The following is a 20046-nucleotide window of genomic DNA, read 5'->3' as shown; positions in this document are numbered from 1 at the left end:
AAATGGTGGTCAGGGCAAGAACTTGAGAATGTCGTACAAATCAACAAAACGGAGTGTGGTCTGGTGGCGCCGTGGATAATGCACTAGCCTTTCACCAAGGCGACCGGGGTTCGATTCCCCGATCGGACGTGAAAAGGTATGGGGTCAACTGCCTAACCACGTGGTTTTTTTTCCGGGTCCTGCGGTTTCCTCCCACATTAAGACCCCCCGCGAGCGAACATACAGTCTTACAAGATGATTAATATAACTTGAAATAACTAGTTTAAATAGCTAACTAGATTATATATAGGAGGAGTAACGTTCATCAACTATATACTATTACCATTACCTGATATAAAAATACATAAAATCCCTTTGTATAAACAGGCATTTAAAATACATTGATATTTGAAATCCGCTAATGACCCAGTATTTTTCATTTTGACAAAATACAATGACGAAGATATTTCTATTTTTTTTCTCTATACACACCACAAAGTATTTACGAAATTACCGTTATCATTTTGCCGAGCGATATCTGGAGAGGACCGAGTACTTCGTTTGCAGGAAGGAGATAGGAAATCCTGGAAAAACTTAAAATATTTGCCATGGCAAACAGACCCTCGGACATGTTGATCGGATCCCAGGCCATCCAGTAAAAGCGATCTACAAGAAAACAACAAGAGAATATAACTAAACATAAACCAATCGTTAGCGCAGTTTTTAATCGGTAGAACGGCAGTATTTGAATAAAGGTCAGATTTACACGGAAATCCATGTGCAGGAGAACAAGCCTACGTGTTCCAGAACAGACCTGCTTTATCGATTTGGTTTTGTTTTATTTTGTTTAATGTCCTATTAATATCTTATGCCATTTAAGGACGTGCCTCCATGTACGTTTTATATGCATGCTTGCGTGTGTGTGTGTGTGTTTACAGGAGGCAGGGTATGTTGGTGTATTTTCCTTCATGTGATAGCGCGGATCTGATGCCGACTGTATAGTGCTATATCACTGAAGTACCCTTCCGAAGGCACCAAACCAAGTATTCCGCCCGGTCACATTATGCTGACAACGGGTGAACCAGTTGTTGCCAATCCCATAAATGTTGAACGTTTAGCAGGAAATAGCAACTACTATTGGTATGTTCAATCCTTAGGAACCCTTTATTGGACCTAATGATCCCCTCTGTGTTGATAGGGCGTTAAGACGGTACCTTCGTTTAACCAGTAAAGGCGATAGTTCAGAGTGTCTATCTCTTGCTGCGTCCAAGGCGCTTGATGGGTTTGGCGCAAGAAATCTATTGAACCGTACATCTGTAATATCAAAACAAAAAGGAGAACTTTAACGAAAATTTGAAACAAGAGGCCCATAGGGCCTGTATCGCTCACCTGAATATGTTTAAAATAATTGGTATGAAGTAGGTGCTGTAAATACATATGGAATTTCAGAAAGATCCATCCAGTACTTGAGATATAGCGAGAACAAACTTCAAATAGAGCCCCACCCCTATGCAACCTAGGAGGGATCATACCCACCAATTATACAAAATTGAGTCCCCTTGGTCCATTGATGCTCCAGACTAAATAAGGATAAAATCCCATAATCCCAATGGTCGAAATAGGGTTTTAAAGGTTTTACCTCTATTTCTCCGATTGAGCCCCGCCCTTCTGTCCCTTGGGAGACCACACCCACTGCTTATACAAAATTGTTTCCCGTTCACCCAAAGCTGCTTCATACCAAATTTGGACAAAATCCTGTCATTCCTACAGAGAAAGAAGGATTTTGAAGAATTTGTTATGTTTCCCCTATTGGGCCCCTCCCTTCTGTCCACAGGGGGCCACACTTGCTGTTTATACGAAATTGAGTCCCTTTTGCCTAAGGATGTTCCAGACTAAATTAGGAAAATATCCCTTAATCTCTATGGTAGAAGTGGGATTATAAAAGGTTTACCTATATTTCCCCTATTGGGCCCCGCCCCTCAGGTCCAAGGGGGGCCAGACCCACGGTTTATACAAAATTGGTTCCCCTTTACCCAAGGATGCTCCACACCAAATATGAACCAAATCCTTTCATTCCTACAGAAGAATAAGGATTTTAAAAGAATAATTTGCTATGTTTCCCCTATTTGGCCCGGCCTCTCACAGGCCCCTGGGGGCCACACCCATGGTTTATAAAAAAAATTGGTTCTCCTTCACCCAAGGATGCCTCAGACCAACTATGGAACAAATCCTTTCATTCCTACAGAAGAAGAAGGATGTTAAAGAATTTGCTATATTTCCCTTATTGAGCCCCGCCCCTCAGGCCCCGGGGGGCCACACCCACGGTTTATAAAAAATTGATTCTCCTTCACCCAAGGATGCCTCACACCGAATATGGAACAAATCCTTTCATTCCTACAGAAGGAAAAAGACCAGGTGAGCTAAAAATGAAACCAATATATAGCTTTTATGGTGTTTCCATGTTTGCAATGAACCTAATTAAATCATCCGAGAAAGTCAAAGGGTTGCTCATAACACCGTGGGCGGGAGATGCATTCAATAACAATGTTTGTTTTCCATTATTTGTTTATTATGAATATTTCATGTATGTTTGCGTTTTGACTAGTATAACGTATGAATAATAAGTTCAAAACAAAAATTTCTTCAGTCATATTAAAAGTAAGATTTTTTGTCGAGATATCAAATTTTATGATTGTCATTTTTTTTCGATACTTTGCTTGACTCGTTTCATTGGAAGTGCAAACAGCTACCGAATGTTTAATTTCAAGGATTTTTTTTCTGTTAAAAACGAACCAAGAAAATTAAAAGAAATATGAAATCCCTGCAAAGTTATGATTGCTGTCCCAAAGGTTTGTGTTGAACATGTACCTACCTTGAACATAACGGCATAACGTAGAGTGAATGCCGAAAAGTAGACACATAGCAGAGTGATATCCATCAGATTATACCAAGACTTCATATACTCCGAGATTCCATCGTTAAACAGCTGGGCACATTCCTGGCACGCGAACCCTTTAACAGATAAAAACAGACTGTATATCAATAATGTTTGGCGAAAGTATTATTACCGAGAAAACTTGCAAAGACGGTTCAATGCGAATTGAGCGTTGAGCGATATACCGTACACTTTTGTTGTTCACTTTTCGCAAAGATTAAGTACCTACAGAAAATTCCAATATAGTGAAACAGCCTCTCAACAAACTGAAATACAGTAAAACTTCGTTATAACGCCCCACTTGTTCTATCTGCCACCGCGCTTATCGTCATCATATTTTAGTCTCCCTTTTTCCTTTTCTCTCAAGAATTCTTTTTTACGTTTTACTCAAATTTTCTCGAAACCCCATTAATTTCGCTGTAGAAATAGTGGCAGTATAACGTTTACTATATAGCATAGTGTTGATGGCCTTTCTACCAGGAAGGCGCTTCAATGAACGATGAGGATCTGTTAAATTTGTCGTTTCAGTTTACACAATGGTGATATTAATATATTAAAATACATTCTGAAATACATAACAAAAGCATCAATTAACAGCTCAGGAAACACCTTATAATATCATCATTTTATTTTCACTGAATACCTGATTACATGTATAAACTACAGTACGTGCACACATGTGCACTTCCGGCTTATCACGCACTGTATGAGACAAAAAAAAATCAATTTTATTTTCTGACCAGATGTGTGATTATCGCTGTCCCAAAGGGAAGAAAAAATACGCTTGTACAAGAAGGATTTGTGTCATATGGACACGTGCAATACTTATCGAGTTTCTACTTACCTATCACCCATAATGATATAAGGATCTGTGTCATGGTTGGCGCAAGCGGTCTTAACGGAAAATCATTACCATACATAGTTCCATTGGAAAATGTTCTGATTTCCGTGTAAATGTTATGGATTTCTGGAAACTCTGTGCTAAGTGTAATTTTGTTGGACACAGTTCGCGATGACTCCGCCGTGGAAACGATGATGAGGACGAGGAAGATCAGAAAAGACGTTGTCTGACAGATGAATTTGACACACGGAAAACGCAGGTACTTCACACACTGTCAGAAAAAAAGACGTGTGAGCAAATAATATATACTAAAGGTACTGCAGATACTATGCAATTAAAACACATACAATGATCACGTTATAGTGTAGTATACATTTTATACAATATCACTGAGTAACAGTGTACCAGGTAACATATGTGATAACCAAATACACAATCGGGATTGGTTTTGTCCATCCTCGATACACAAGGTGTTAGGCCCACTTTCGTTCTCTACACCCCTAGAAAATGTCATAGCAAAATCGAAGGATCAGTGTTTGTCACATTATGGATGACACAAAAAGACATAGTTTCATCCTTTGATGTACAGCAAAAGAATCCCGCTGTCGTTTACCGGTACAATTTACGGACATTGAAGTCGGGTGTCGAAACTCTGAATCTTCAAAAGACAGTAATTAGCCTATCAATTAGTCAGGTTTTTTCCTAATACAAATACCGAACAGCTTGTTGCGTGCCTTCAATTTTGCTATGACATATTCTATAGGTGCAGAGAGCGTAAGTGAGAGTAACCCTGGAGTATCTAGGATAGGTTTTATATGCTGAGTCAAGCACAGGCGACATTCTAAGAAAAAGAAATTAAAAAATAACTTGTATAAAATTTGGTTCTTGAAGTTGTGGTGAATTACGGTTCCTGCAGGTTGAGATTATTTACGATTCCGTGTTCATAAAACCGCCCTCGTGCCCAGTGTCTCGTTATAACAACATTCTTGAAACTCAAAGAGATTCCCTCTACTTAAAATGATAAACCAAGATTCAATTTTAGCTTTTAATTCCAGGGGAACTTTACCCCCAATACTTTATTAATTGAAATATTATTCATTTACTATGTCAGTAGCTTCTATATATGTATCATCATCTCCAGGAATACTTAAGAGTCAAGTCGCTTCTCTGCAGCTCAGTAGAGTCAAGCTTCTTCTCTAGGTGTATTCAATTTCAAGTCTTAGAGTTAATTTGCTTCTCTGGAGTTCGGCAGAGTCAAGCCTCTTCTCTATGTGTCTTTTTGGAGTCTTGATGTTACATTTTAAGTTTAAGTTGTATTAAGGGTATGCACTTGACCTTAGAAAATGCATTTGAAAATGAGAACGGTTTTAATATATTATAAATGGAGGTCAACATTTTGATTAAAAGAGATCAAAAACGGATGCAATTCCAAAAAGTATGCAAGTAGCTTACCTCTCTGCCTGGAGTGACAAGATGAGCAAGGACTAAGAAAGGATATGACAGAAAAAACAAGACGGCCATCATGATTCGTCGAGCCCAGCTAGAGCGTTGCATGTTTTCCATACCCGTGTACCAGGTGGTCACAAGACGCTGTTGACAGCTCGGATGTGACACGAACTGAAACAAATGAAAGTTACTTAAAAACAAGAACGATTAGAATTAATCATGTTATACTACAATTCGCTTTGCTGAAATTGCATACGGTGATATGCTATAGAAATACTCTCCCAAACAAACCAATGCACTTGGAGAGCCGTAGTGCATTGGTTTGTTTGGGAGAGGCCATTTTTGTGACCCTAGCTTAAATCTATCACGATAACTCATTTAGACTGAGATGTAAATAGGTCTTAATCGGAGGAATCAGGGAGGGTTATCTGAAAACTGTCACTGATATTTCGCGAAAGAAAAACGATTTAAAGTGACTTAATTCACCAGAAAGAAAAACATCCAATCGGCACAAATTACATATTGGAACTTATGAGAAAGTTGTAGTTGTTATTTTCACAGGTACAGGTACAAGCGATGTGGTGCTGAAAAAAACGTTAATCTTTTGAACCGACGTACAAATCGAGAGATGCATGTTGATACAGACTGTTGGCAAATACTGGGGTCTCCACCATGCTCTGTTACGAAATATTGTATTTTTTTGTGCGAGATGAAATTCACGTTTCTTGATCATGGTCATTAGTGTTCATTGTGAACCCGTTGTCAATAACACGGTTCTAAATTTGAGAACGTGCGTTTCTTCGATTTGACTTAGATTTACAATGTCGGTTTTGTCAATAAATTATAATACTCTTAACCTTCCTGTAGTTCTGGTGTTATTCTTTTTGCTGCTTTACATCACATTTGAGTTAAAATTGCGGGGGTTTTTATAATTCGTTTTAATCATTACATTATTAAAGGTAACAGTGGATATAAAAAAAAAGGAAAAAAGCAATGTATTGACCATACAACTCGAAAATAACATGAAATGACAATAACACAAGGGCACCTCGACACAACATGCCTCAAATGAAAACCATGAGCCTGACTGCAATGTTATCAATGTAAAATATTTTTAAAAATAACCTGCCGATCTTACGAATAATGAAAAGAACTTTGTGATGAGACGATGAAAATCAAAAGGAAGCATAGACAAAGTTAATAAAAACGTGGTTTGATATCAAGCTTTACGAGGTTAACAGCAAACTTCTTGATGACAACATTACGTGATCAAATCAAGGTTAACAACTGTCATTCGAAATGAACGCATCTGACTGAATCTGAACAAAGTTTATGACAGTATTCAATCTTCATGAATCAGAACAAGAGTTTTAAATGAAGAGGAAAGAACGAGATACGGAATACATAGACATACATGCGTTCACTTATACAGAAGAAAAGTTATATGAAAGAAATAATCTGTTTAGAGAAACCAGCAGGGGAAATAAGACCAGTGAATAATTGTCAGGGACCAAACGGAGTGAGAGAGATAGCTCTGCTTTGAAAGCTTTTTGTTTGTTTTACTTTTCAATAAAAGATTTTCAAACATAGTGGCTTATTCTAGCTGTCCTACACAAAGTAAGTGGTTTGGTTTGTTTATGTTTTACTTCCTATTAACAGCTATGGTCATTTAAGGACGTATCAGTCATTTTAAACTAACGAGCATGCGCATACGTGTTAATTTTTGCCAAATAAAAAAACATGTCTTCCCTAACGTGCCTGAAAGGGTAATTCATGCATTGGTAATCTATTTTCTTTAAAATTCACGATATCTCCTTAGATAGATAATATTACATTTAATAAGAATTACAACCATCTTCCAAACAACACATCAATGGGTCATTTATTTTACGTTTAAACCTATCTTCTTAGATCGATATATTATGATAATTTAATTCCTGCTTGTGACGTATTCGGTAAGTTCAAAACACCTAGATAGCGTTACCTGTGAAATCAAACTCACTGTGTTGGCGACCATGACAGTATATTTACATTTGCGCTGCAACCCACTATATGAACATTACCAGCAGAAATGCATTTCATTTGAGTATGAAAGCAAAAGCTCTCGTGATGTAACACGTGGTTTACTTATGACGTCATAGATTAACCTTGCTCAATGAGAGTGTTGTCGCTTCGCTTCGGATAATTTGGAGAATGCCCCTGCGTCAAACGCGCAAATGGCTACAGTTAATTATTGGCGCCACTTTTATTTAGACAGGGCCAATGTCGTTTAAAGAACGACGCATAAACAAAATGCAGAAAATATTTAAATTATTTAGGAATAAATAAATTAAACAATTGTTCTATAGTGAAAATGTAAATATATGGATTGAAAGGTGTTTCTTTAATTTTCAAGCCGGTATTAACGGGCTTCATGCAATATGGATGTAACCGATTTGCGTTCATACCGGCATGAAAATTAAAAAAGCTGAAATTGTAAAAATATCCAAATAGGGATAGAACTATCCCTATTTGTATATTTTTACAATTTCAGCTTATTTTTCCATTGCATGACCTGGTTAGTTTGCAATTTGTGTCGTAACTATTTTATCACCTGTTTTGCCAAGAGACAAAATTGACCAGAGTGACCATTGGCTGCTGGTATTATCATAATCAGCAACGTACAGTTTCGTAACGAGAGGTAAGTTTTCGGTATCTCGCCGATATTAAGGACATGCCTTAACAAAACTTGACAAAATATTACCATTGATATCTTACCTTCTTTTGACTGTACTGTATGGCTAGGTTAAAACGGGCCAGGCTCTCGTACTTGTTGTCTTTAGGTCGCCCAGTCTTATTGAGTACAACCTCTAGCTCTTCCTGTGTCCGTACTCGGTCGAGTAGCTTGACAACGTACTCGCTCAGAGCGTTTACTAAATCGAGATACTCGTTCTGTAACACAGATTACATATAATCTATATACCGGGAAATATTCGCCCAGTCAATCTTTATCAATTTTTATTGGGAATCAAGGTTTGGTAAGTCTTGTTGGGTAATCGATGTTTGGTAAGTCTTGTTGGGTAAGCTAAGTTGTGTAAGTCTAATTGCGAAATCAAGGTTTGGTAAGTCTTGTTGGGTGAGCTAATTTGTGTAAGTCTTATTGGGTAATCAATGTTTGGTAAGTCTTGTTGGGTAAGCTAAGTTGTGTAAGTCTTATTTGGAAACAAGGTTTGGAAAGTCTTGTTGGGTAAGCTAAGTTGTGCAAGTCTTATTAGGAATCAAGTTTTGGTAAGTCTTATTGGGTAATCAATGTTTGGTAAGTCTTCTTGGGTAAGCTAAGTTGTGTAAGTCTAATTGGGTAATCAAGGTTTGTTAAGTCTTGTTGGGTAAGCTAAGTTGCGTAAGTCTTATTGGGTAATCAAGGTTTGGTAGGTCTTGTTGGGTATTCAATGTTTGGTAAGTATTGTGGGGTAAGCTAATTTGGGTAAGTCTTATTGGGAATCAAGGTTTGATAAGTATTGTTGGGCAAGCTAAATTGTATAAGTCTTATTAGGTATTCAATGTTTGGTAAGTCTTGATTGGTCAGCTAAAATATATAAGTCTTATTTGGAATCAATGTTTGGTTAGTCTTGTTGGGTATTCAATGTTTGGTAAGTCTTGTTGGGTAAGCTAAATTGTATAAGTCTTATTGGGTTAGCTAAATTGTATAAGTCTTATTGGATAAGCTAAATTGTATAAGTCTTATTGGGTTAGCTAAATTGTATAAGTCTTATTGGGTAAGCTAAATTGTATAAGTCTTATTGGGTATCAATGTTGGGTAAGTGTTGTTGGATACATGGTGGTGTCAAGCTTACATGATATATCTTAGAAGGATAAGTTTGGTTTGAAAAGTAAATTTTGAATAAACATGTTCCTTCTAAATAGTTGGGGTGGTATTAACATGTAATGCGTCTAACAACAACCAAAATTATTGCTACTAAGTAAGAGTATACCTTGAAATACTTCTCTATAGTCGAAAGGTTCTGCAACTCGTCGGCCAGCTCGAACGCTGTCAGGATAGGATCTTTGCTGGAGAGGGATATATACGCCTCGCTAGCAAGGCCCCGGTATGCATTCAATCTATATTTGGCCAACCGAAGTTTATCAAACTGGATTTTATTTACACAATCCTGACAAGTGCAGTTGAATTTGTGTGGTTTTTGAATTATCTCCCCTCGAAGAAGAAGCAGTTGGACGATTTCGTACTGGTTCTTTTGTGACGCAAGAATCAGCGGCGTGATGTCGGGCGAAAACTGGGACTCCTCGAGCGTACTGTTGCTGAAGAACTGATCTACGCCACCAAGCTTGCGCTTGTCATTCCATAGGTCCAGGTAACGACGATGTTTCAAGATAGTCTCCGCGATCTGCACGTGGTTGGCGCTGATGGCCTGCAGGACAGATTCCTGAATGTGGAGCTCGCTGGACCGATCCAAGAGGATCTCGACCACCTGTGTGCATTAACGGTAATATCAATCAATAAATATGACAACCAAAAGTGTCTAATGACTTGGTTTCAACGGGACAAGCGCACCAGATTACGAAAACAAACACGTGTAATGGTAGTATCCGTTTCATTATTTAAAAAAGGAAATGTTTGCACAAATGATAATTCAGAGCTAAAAATAATTGATTTAGCGTCATGCTTAGTTGACCTACACAGTTTTTTACAACACAGTAACATGTACAAAATACTGTGTATCATCACGGTCTGTGTTGACGGAGGCACGGTAGTCTAGTCGTAGGACGCCGGGCTCGTGACCGAAGGGTTGTAAGTTCGAGTCACGGCACGGCACTGTTTTGTATCATTGAGCAAGATACTTTACTCTGTTTGCTCCAGTCTACTCAGATGTTAATGAATACGTGGCTGGCCAGTGCTAGAATTGTTGAATGCTAGCTGTTAGCGCCGAAATGGCAGTTACGGCTGTATGTTCCCCGGGGAGTTGAGAAAGATACTGGGTGGTTGCAAAGGCCCTATAACCACGGATAATAATTTGTGTACCGCTCTGAGACTACCTATGAACTAGGCTTGTGATAAAGCGGTATGAAACCTCGAATTCGTAATATTATAAATTTTTATATGTTTTGAATTATGACAGTAGAGTTGAGAACAATAAAAATACATTATTCATGTATAAAGCTTTATTTTATCGGTATCAAAGGGCTAGTATATGTTCAGGGCTCAAATATAAAAAAAAATATCCGCAAAATAAAAAAAATCTGTGAAGTTTATCAGATTCTTAAAGTGTCAGGTTTGTGTAGCAATACAAAATTGCTATAATGTTCATCAGATTTCTAAAATTTGACAACGACAATGTTGTTAAAACACACATATCTGTTAAACATGTCGCTATTCTCTATTGACCATCGCCAGTTCACATTCAAATGACATAAACGTGTGCCGCGTTAGAAGGCTGATATACGTGCATTGGAAACGATGTTAATGCGACCCATTGGAAGGTGGAGTCCAGAGGGACGGATTTTACGGCTAGTCTAGCGTTATGGGATATCGACGCAGGCGAGCGTCGCCACACTGGATGTGTAGATTATCGCTATTACAATTTCCGGCTACAGACGCGCCGTACACTAGCTCAGACAGCTGTTTGGTTTGAATACACAATACTCACAGGATAGTAAAATACACGAGCGACTGAAGTACTAGGTCACATACTGAAAATATAACAACATATTTTCGCACCATTTAAATTAATTGTATAATACGTTATCAAATCGTTGTAATAAACAAGAACTCATATCGTATATAAAAAGTGTATTAAGCTTTACCTATTTGTCCTTGTGATAAAATAATACGACAATAAACAGATAGATGCTATATCACCGGGGATATAGCATCTATTTTATCGTGGTTTAAAAGCTACCTATTCGTGGTACAGTAGTTTTTGGATATTTTGGCATGGCATATTTGTTTTTGGCTTAAAATGGGATGGTTAAATTTGTGTGCGTCCGATTTGGCGTGCTGCACAACGGATATTAAAATAATGAAAAGATACGACACATTCAGATTAAAATATATTTATTGACATGTTTTTTTACACGAAGTGTTTTGTGCATCTAATCCTGCCCGAAAAATAAGCAGTACCAAGTTTCGCTTACATGAAAAATACAGCCTACGGAAGTTAGTTATGAAGCATAATAAATAACATGGAACACGGTCTGCCAATATCCGGATTTAGCGAGATATATTTTAATTAGCCTCGTACAATTTTGGTGTGTTTAATTTTGAATTATTCATTCCAAGCGTAAAAAAAAATAAAAAAAAAATAACCACATACAAAATATCTAAAGGTACGGTATACTATGTTCACCCAATGCATCACGGCATATACGTTTTGTAGTAAAAGTTGTTAGCAGATCACGATATCGTGATAACAGAGTAACAGAACCGTACTGGGTTTAACGATGAGTTCTCGCATTGCAGGTAAGTGACGTTATCATATTCATATTACAATATTGTGAAATTGAGTAATTTTCGTGGGGTTTTTAATTTCGTTGATTTCGTGGATAATTTTCATCCACGAATTCATAGGCTCAGAAAATGATTACAAGTTTGACATAAAGCAATTTTCCGTATGAACGGGCTTTCGTAAACCACGAATTCATGTTCCCACATAATGGTGTTGTTGTCGAGATACCACGAAAATTTCGGCCCAACGAAAATATTTGATTCTGATGTCGAAAAGTTTAATCAAAGAAAGAGTATCACCTATGAAAAATTACTTAGTGTTTATTTAATGAGGAAAAAATACAATTCCATATTATATGAAGAAAGCGATGACTTTTAAGCAGATGGATTTGAAATTTCTTTCCTTATGAGTAGCATATCGGCCTCTCCGACAAACAGAAACGGTCATTTATCATCTGGAACAGAGTCAACATGTCTAGAAATATAGAGAGATCGTCCTGTATATTTGAAGAAAGATATTTTTTTCAAATCTGCAGAACAAAATAATAGGAGAAACTTCAATTTCTAGTAAGCCTCGATTTCACCTACACGGTTGTGATGACGAGACATCCGCTTCAAAGACAGCCGCTGAAGACCACCATCTGTCACTATCGATCTTTAATTACCAAAACATGACCATGCTACAAAGTCACGCGAATTATTACGTTATTTGGTACTGCATACGATTGGGGAGTGTTCATGATTTGTATATCACGCAAAATAATGTGACTTCAAGTAACGAAATCGAAAAGGAAACTGGAAAGAAAAAAGAAAAACAATTATCATAAGATTGAAATTAAAAAGATTTGTAATACTATGTATTGCTGTATTATCGATATTTTGAAATAACATCTTGTTATACAGGTGTACGATATCAAAAAATCCTCTCAACATACATTGTCTAACATCAATAAATTTCGTACATCGCGTTTCCACTTTTTTCCATCACGCTCGTTCAATGATAATATGTTAGGGTTGAATATCATTTTGTACGAATTAAAAAAAAAAAAAAAAAAGGGGGGGGGGGGGGGGTTAAAGAAATTTAATATGTTTAGTGACCTTGGCTCAAAGAAAAGAGGAACCCTTGAATTTGAAAACCGATACAAGACACGTGCGGGAATGACAGATGTATTTTTTTTATCAATTACAACAGATGCCGTAAATACATATTACAACACACACGAGCTGATCAATGAAGTTACCAATTTAATTAATTAAAAAAAAAAGATGATTAGCCTTAGAACTACTTATGATTCCTGAGAACGTGCACAACATTGCATTTGTCACGAAACTGGTCCGAAGCCATCCTTCATCGATCGTTATATCATTTGACCTCTGCGAAGCGGGATTAACAGGGTGTGTTAGTCAAGGTATACGCAAAGACGCCTTTTGAGGGCAATGACGTAGCTTGCCTTTGGTTCGAGTAGACCTGTACCTAAACAGAATTTTGGTAAATGTTTCGTGTTAGTTATTGTAAATAAACGAAATTAAAAAAAAAAAAATTGCAAGATATCCAGCATACTTGGTTTAGGTCTATAACAAAATACGGAAAATACCATTTTAGTTTTTAGTTCATAGCCAAAATAGTTCTTGCAATATTCCAAAATGCAATACAACATTAAAACGCTCTTTAAACCACGGTAATGCCACTGGACTTGACTGCCAGCTGTACTTTCTCAACTATATAACCGCTTAGTTTAGCGTCGAAACTACATTGACAGGTCAGGTCTAATATTTCAGCCGTTTTCATTGGCTGACATGTACATGTCTCCAACGGGGATATTCCTTTTCAAATTTATCATTTGGCAATATTCGCGGAAAAAATCAAGTTTCTTTTTCGTACGATCGTTGACTTGGTCACCTTGGTCACCTCTGCACAGCATTGCTTTGTTAATCTCTTAAACTAAGAATGCGTCTATCAAACGATCGCTCGACACGCCTGTTCATTTAAACCTCAAATCTATCATTTCACTCACATTTTCAGTGTAAACAAGGGGAGAATTACGTAGCTCAAACCACACCAACGATTCGTTGTTGGAATTGACGAATCGGCGCTCGTTTGATAAGGACTTTGACCAAGATGTTGGCCCTGACTTGTATGAGTATCAAAGAGCGCGGCCTAGCGGAGCGAAAAGGTACTAAAACAGATAACTTAGTCTGTAATACCACAATGGACAAGTCCGGTTAATTCGATATATCAAAAGTTAAGAGGCTACTCGAGGTGAAGTACCATTCTTTAATTTCAATACTCCATATATGCTCAGACTATCGGAAAATGCAGCTATACATTCTTTTATTTTTTTCCGATCGAGGCTCCCCGAAACACCTCTAACATCAAACAAAGGACAAGTGGCACCCATGACTCGGGAAACTGACTTTACCATGCAGATTATTGTCCAAGTGCACTCACAAGAGTTATATCCAAGCTATCGTAAAACTATTTATGTAAGGGATGTTTTGCTGTAAACGAGAGAAAAAATAAAACAAGAAACTCGGAAACAGGATATCACTCTCGTCCATGTTCTTAATAGAGTACAACACCTGCAGTGTTCTACATGTATATGCATTAGGGGATATGAAGTTGATAAATCTCCTAGGTGGGTGCAGCAATGTTACACGTGATTATTACAGTTCCGTTTTTCTCGGTTCTTTAAAGCGACATTTGTACGCAATATAATTCAAAATACGGTACGCGGGTAGGTGCGCCACTTTTCTAGTGGGTCGGTCACAGTAACACGTTATAGTTTTTGTATTCGGAATAATTTTCACGTACAGGTTTTAAGAATTTTTATTTTTCGATCAGATTTAAATAAGTTTTTGTTGTGTGACCGTATGGCAGTGGAAAAGAAGTAAAGTTTTATCCAGAATCCCATAATTTGTTAAGCCTCTGGTGCACCTCCTGTTGTCCCAGAGGGGATTCAGGTTGGGTGGCTCGCTTGTTTTTCTTTCAGAGAACTGTTTTTTAAGAACGGACTTTAAAAGCTATGAGAATTAGAATGGGGAAAAAGGATGCGAGTATATTGTGTTAAGGGTGTATGGTTGATTGTAATATGCTTATGTTGTGCTACACTCATTATACTCTGTCTACTGCACGCGACAGGCTAGTCAGGCAAACGTAAAGATGTGTTTATTGTTTTCTGATGTAGTATAGAGAAGAATGCAACTAAACACCGACGTGCTACATGCGCACAAATCGAGCAGCCCCCGTCCTTGCATTTCAAAACGTTTTCAAACGTTTAAACCACAGGGACCTGAGAAATTGTTACAGCTATATTTGGACCTAAACTAAGGTGTTCAGAGATTTTTTAACATGTTTTAGGGGTTTAGAACGACATTCGGTAAAAATGACACCCCAATAACCATATATAGGAGAAGGGAGGAAAGCTTTCGATGTCGAAATGTCGACCTCACCTATAACTTTCTTTCATCAAAAACAACATTTCTAGTTGATCTACAGGACAGTTCTCATTAACGGTGGAAAGATGGATACTTTTTCTTTTAAAAATCTCCTATATGCACAACAAAATGTATTCTCCTCCGCGGACATGAACTACGTTTCCTCCAAAAATACACGCCATTTCAGAGTTTCAAAGTATTTCGCAGTCAGCATGCCACTTTTTTTAATATTAATGAGGTTGACGTCATCTACGTGCCGAGACTCGTGGTGTGATTGGCTGGAAGTGCAGCCATTTTTTCGCTAAACCAGCGAACATGTTGCTTTAAAACCAAACTTAAATGATGTTGATCGTTAGTTTTATCTGTTAAGCATATCGCCGATCGGCTAGTTGATGTACATGTAGGCAGATACGCTATCTTGTACGAGTCCGGGAAAACCCTTTTCTGATACGGGCACGTGGGCTGGTACTCTCCGAACATTTAAAGCGCACTGCTGAGTTCCACCAGCAAGAGACGGTAAATTTATGATATATTCGTGCAATGCGTGAACAGATAAGCGAACAGTTGGATGTGCTATCATTTTCATCCAGTTTTTTTTAAACCTTGAGATTTTCCACGTTCCGAATACACGCATAATTACATATATAAGACGTATGTAGCACTAGTATTACTGTACTTATATCATTTCCCTATAAATTCCGATGGCTATTCACAAAGCAAACTAGTCTACTTGATATTTCAATAAAAATGAGGTTTTTGGGCAATAATCTTCAAATGTGCTTCGTCCTGAAAAACTTTTTTTTAAACGCCCGAGTGGAATGAATCATCAATACAAGATCAACGTTTACGTTTTAAGTAATAATTATTAAGGTAACATATAGTTCAACGAAAATGACATAATATTCAACAAAGTGTGTTATTTCATTGCTAAGTATATAACACTTAAACTTAAAAATCGCCATTATTATGATATTTAAAAGCGTGGTTACTCCAGCTTTTGAGATAGCAAACATCGGATTCATCGTCGGAATATAAGAGTTCCGGTTCTGGTCTTGACGCGCATATCTTTTCTTCGTTGTGTAGATAAGATAAGATATATAATGTCAAGAAAGAAACCCTTGGGTTTTGAAGTTGTTAGTCACTCCCGATTTGTTCCGTTAGTCCTCTTACTTTTGGTAAATACATGGTTACTGAACTCTCTATCCCATTTTCCTTGCGGACGTAAGCTAACTAGCCGATAAGGACGACTTTTTGCAAAATATCATGTCCTAAAATTAACATAAGTGTTGTCGCAGTTATGCCTTAATGATAGTCTATATGTTGATCATAGTATAGATATACCAGCTTTATTTATTTTACATCAATTATGAAAAAAGTTATTTTAACTTATATAAATCACTCTTGTTGGCCCGAATATTAGCGCGCTGGGGGTCCTAATGTACCTGTTCACGTCCGATCGGGGAATCGAACCCCGGTCGCATTGGTGAAAGGCAAGCAAGGTGCAATTGTGACTTAATACGAGTCTATATGTTGATCATATTATATGAATATATCAACTTCAGATATTTTAAAACAATTATGAAACAATTTATCACAACTTATATTAAGCACTCTTGTTTGCCCGGATGTTAGCGCGCCGGAGTAGCCGGAGAAACACACATGTGGTCGGGCAGGTGATCCCCTACCTTCATACGTTTTCACGTCTGAGCTAGGAATCGAACTCCTGTCGCCTGGGTTGAAGGCAATTGAGCTATCCACTACGCCACCAGACCAACTATGACATAGTACTTGTAATACTAACATATGATAACCGTTTTTGAGGCTTTTTTTCTTTTTTTCTTTTTCTACGGAAAGAAACTTACGCAATACTTTCCCTATTAAAAAACACCTATTCACTGTTTAACAACACCACCTCGACGGTTTAGAGTTCCTTGTTTGCGACAAATGATGTCACAGACCGGAAGTAAACAGAAATTCGTGTAAGAAAAAGGGAAAGTAAAGTGATTTGAGTGACTAAAAGTTACAGAAAATTTTGACTTTGGAACTAATTGAAAAGGACGTCATTAGCTTAATCTAGCATACTTCTGTATCTTCTGAAATTTACAGTACAAGTGCAATCGTTTGTGTTGGTCCCCAGACTGTAGAATTTTGTTTGTGTTTCTGTGTGGTGTGGAATCCTTTTAAAAATTAGTTGAGGATGAGACTACCAGAGCGAATATCGACAGATATTTTTACGGAAATTACCGACGGTTCCCGATCGCGATAGAAGCGGGTAGACAAGACAACGAAGTGTTATAGATTGATAATCATTGCTAAACATCCGTCACTTGTTTCCGTCAACTTCGTTAGGTCAATTGACGAACTATACATCATTTACACACTCAGGTATTGTAACAATAGGGTCCGTTTCTAAGGCTGTGGAGATGCCGGGTTAACTCATACATCAGTTATTCATGACATTGTGGCTCTTGGCCGTTCGTACCATCGTGTCATCATGTATAATGAGATGAATATATATAACATTTTTTATCAACATCAGGACATTTATGATGTTTGGCAGGAAAAAAATCAAAAACAATTCATCAAAAAACAGCTGAATAATCAACATCCTGTATTGTACATTATGTAAAAGATTTCAATAGGTGCGTGTGCACTGGTGCTGTTCCATGAGCATGTTTTTTTATCTATTTATTCTACGTTTATATTTCAATAAACAGACATTAAACCAAACGAATAAGGAAATAAACGAGAAATAGTCGGTTAAATCACAATAATTACAAAATAATATGCACGGTGGTAATAAAAAATTGGCCGTAAACAAGGTGTGATGTTGACAGGGATTCCGGTTAACAGCGATTTACAAATAAAATATAACAAGCTAAATGTGGTAGTGCGTTCATGGTCGGTATGCACGGAGCCAGTACGGGTCAGTGGTAAGTATGTACGGAAGCCAGTACGGGTCAGTGATCGGTATGTACGGAGCCAGGACGGGTCAGTGGTAAGTATGTACGGAAGCCAGTACGGGTCAGTGGAAAGTATGCACGGAAGCCAGTACGGGTCAGTGGTAAGTATGTACGGAGCCAGTACGGGTCAGCGGTCGGTATGTACGGAGGCCAGGACGGGTCAGTGGTAAGTATGTACGGAGCTAGGACGGGTCAGTGGTAAGTATGTACAGAAGCCAGTACGGGTCAGTGGTAAGTATGTACGGAAGCCAGAACGGGTCAGTGGTAAGTATGTACGGAAGCCAGAACGGGTCAGTGGTAAGTATGTACGGAAGCCAGTACGGTTCAGTGGTCGGTATGTACGGAAGCCAGAACGGGTCAGTGGTAAGTATGTACGGAAGCCAGTACGGGTCAGTGGTAAGTATGTACGGAAGCCAGTACGGGTCAGTGGTAAGTATGTACGGAAGCCAGTACGGGTCAGTGGTAAGTATGTACGGAAGCCAGTACGGGTCAGTGGTAAGTATGTACGGAAGCCAGTACGGGTCAGTGGTAAGTATGTACGGAAGCCAGTACGGGTCAGTGGTAAGTATGTACGGAAGCCAGTACGGGTCAGTGGTAAGTATGTACGGAAGCCAGTACGGGTCAGTGGTAAGTATGTACGGAAGCCAGTACGGGTCAGTGGTAAGTATGTACGGAAGCCAGTACGGGTCAGTGGTAAGTATGTACGGAGCCAGTACGGGTCAGTGGTCGGTATGTACAGAAGCCAGTACGGGTCAGTGGTAAGTATGCACGGAAGCCAGTACGGGTCAGTGGTCGGTATGTACGGAGTCAGTACGGGTCAGTGGTCGGTATGTACGGTAGCCAGTACGGGTCAGTGGTAAGTATGCTTGGAAGCCAGTACGGGTCAGTGGTAAGTATGTACGTAAGCCAGTACGGGTCAGTGGTAAGTATGTACGGAGCCAGTACGGGTCAGTGGTCGGTATGTACGGAAGCCAGTACGGGTCAGTGGTAAGTATGTACGGAGCCAGTACGGGTCAGTGGTCGGTATGTACGGAAGTTAGTACGGGTCAGTGGTAAGTATGCACGGAAGCCATTACGGGTCAGTGGTAAGTATGTACGTAAGCCAGTACGGATCAGTGGTCGGTATGTACGGAGCCATAACGAGTCAGTGGTAAGTATGTACGGAGCCATAACGAGTCAGTGGTAAGTATGTACGGAGCCATAACGAGTCAGTGGTAAGTATGTACGGAGCCATAACGAGTCAGTGGTAAGTATGTACGGAGCCATAACGAGTCAGTGGTAAGTATGTACGGAGCCATAACGAGTCAGTGGTAAGTATGTACGGAGCCATAACGAGTCAGTGGTAAGTATGTACGGAGCCATAACGAGTCAGTGGTAAGTATGTACGGAGCCATAACGAGTCAGTGGTAAGTATGTACGGAGCCATAACGAGTCAGTGGTAAGTATGTACGGAGCCATAACGAGTCAGTGGTAAGTATGTACGGAGCCATAACGAGTCAGTGGTAAGTATGTACGGAGCCATAACGAGTCAGTTGTAAGTATGTACGGAGCCATAACGAGGCAGTGGTAAGTATGTACGGAGCCATAACGAGTCAGTGGTAAGTATGTACAGAGCCATGACGAGTCGATGGTAAGTAAGTACGGCCATTACTGGTCAGTGGTAAGTATGTACGGAAGCCATTACATTTCAGTGGTAAGTATGTACGGAAACCATTACATGTAAATGGTAAGCATGTACGGCCATTTCATATCAGTGGTAAGTATGTACGGAAACCATAACATATCAGTGGTAAGTATGTACGGAAACCATTACATATCAGTGGTAAGTAAGTATGTACGGAAGCCATTACGGGTCAGTGGTAAGCATGTACGGCCATTACGGGACAATGGTCGATATGTACTGAAGCCATTTCGGGTCATCTGGAGTGTTCTTTGTCCTATCTGCGTGTAGTTAATTACTCGTCCTACAAATGTAACTAGATAGCTCGTTATTTCAAGACTGCTATCT

At 38.7% G+C, this 20046-nt stretch overlaps 1 protein-coding gene across 3 annotated transcripts in view; it reads right to left on the bottom strand.

The window, feature by feature from the left end:
* LOC110453393 (short transient receptor potential channel 3-like) overlaps positions 1-20046 on the bottom strand; it is a 69288-nt gene that overhangs the window by 8130 nt on the left and 41112 nt on the right. For all 3 annotated transcript variants that reach the window (XM_021502321.1, XM_021502319.1, XM_021502320.1), the window contains 7 exons: positions 9173-9667; positions 7959-8132; positions 5208-5372; positions 3759-4026; positions 2852-2991; positions 1194-1293; positions 494-645 (listed from right to left, as the gene is read on the bottom strand). In XM_021502321.1, the coding sequence (XP_021357996.1) occupies positions 494-645; positions 1194-1293; positions 2852-2991; positions 3759-4026; positions 5208-5372; positions 7959-8132; positions 9173-9667 (1494 nt within the window). The remainder of the gene's footprint in view (positions 1-493; positions 646-1193; positions 1294-2851; positions 2992-3758; positions 4027-5207; positions 5373-7958; positions 8133-9172; positions 9668-20046) is intronic.

This window comes from Mizuhopecten yessoensis, unplaced genomic scaffold (assembly GCF_002113885.1).
Source record: "Mizuhopecten yessoensis strain PY_sf001 unplaced genomic scaffold, ASM211388v2 scaffold7283, whole genome shotgun sequence".
NCBI lineage: Eukaryota > Metazoa > Mollusca > Bivalvia > Pectinida > Pectinidae > Mizuhopecten > Mizuhopecten yessoensis.
Note: the sequence above shows the minus strand (reverse complement) of the source record. Positions and strands in the feature narration are given on the sequence as shown.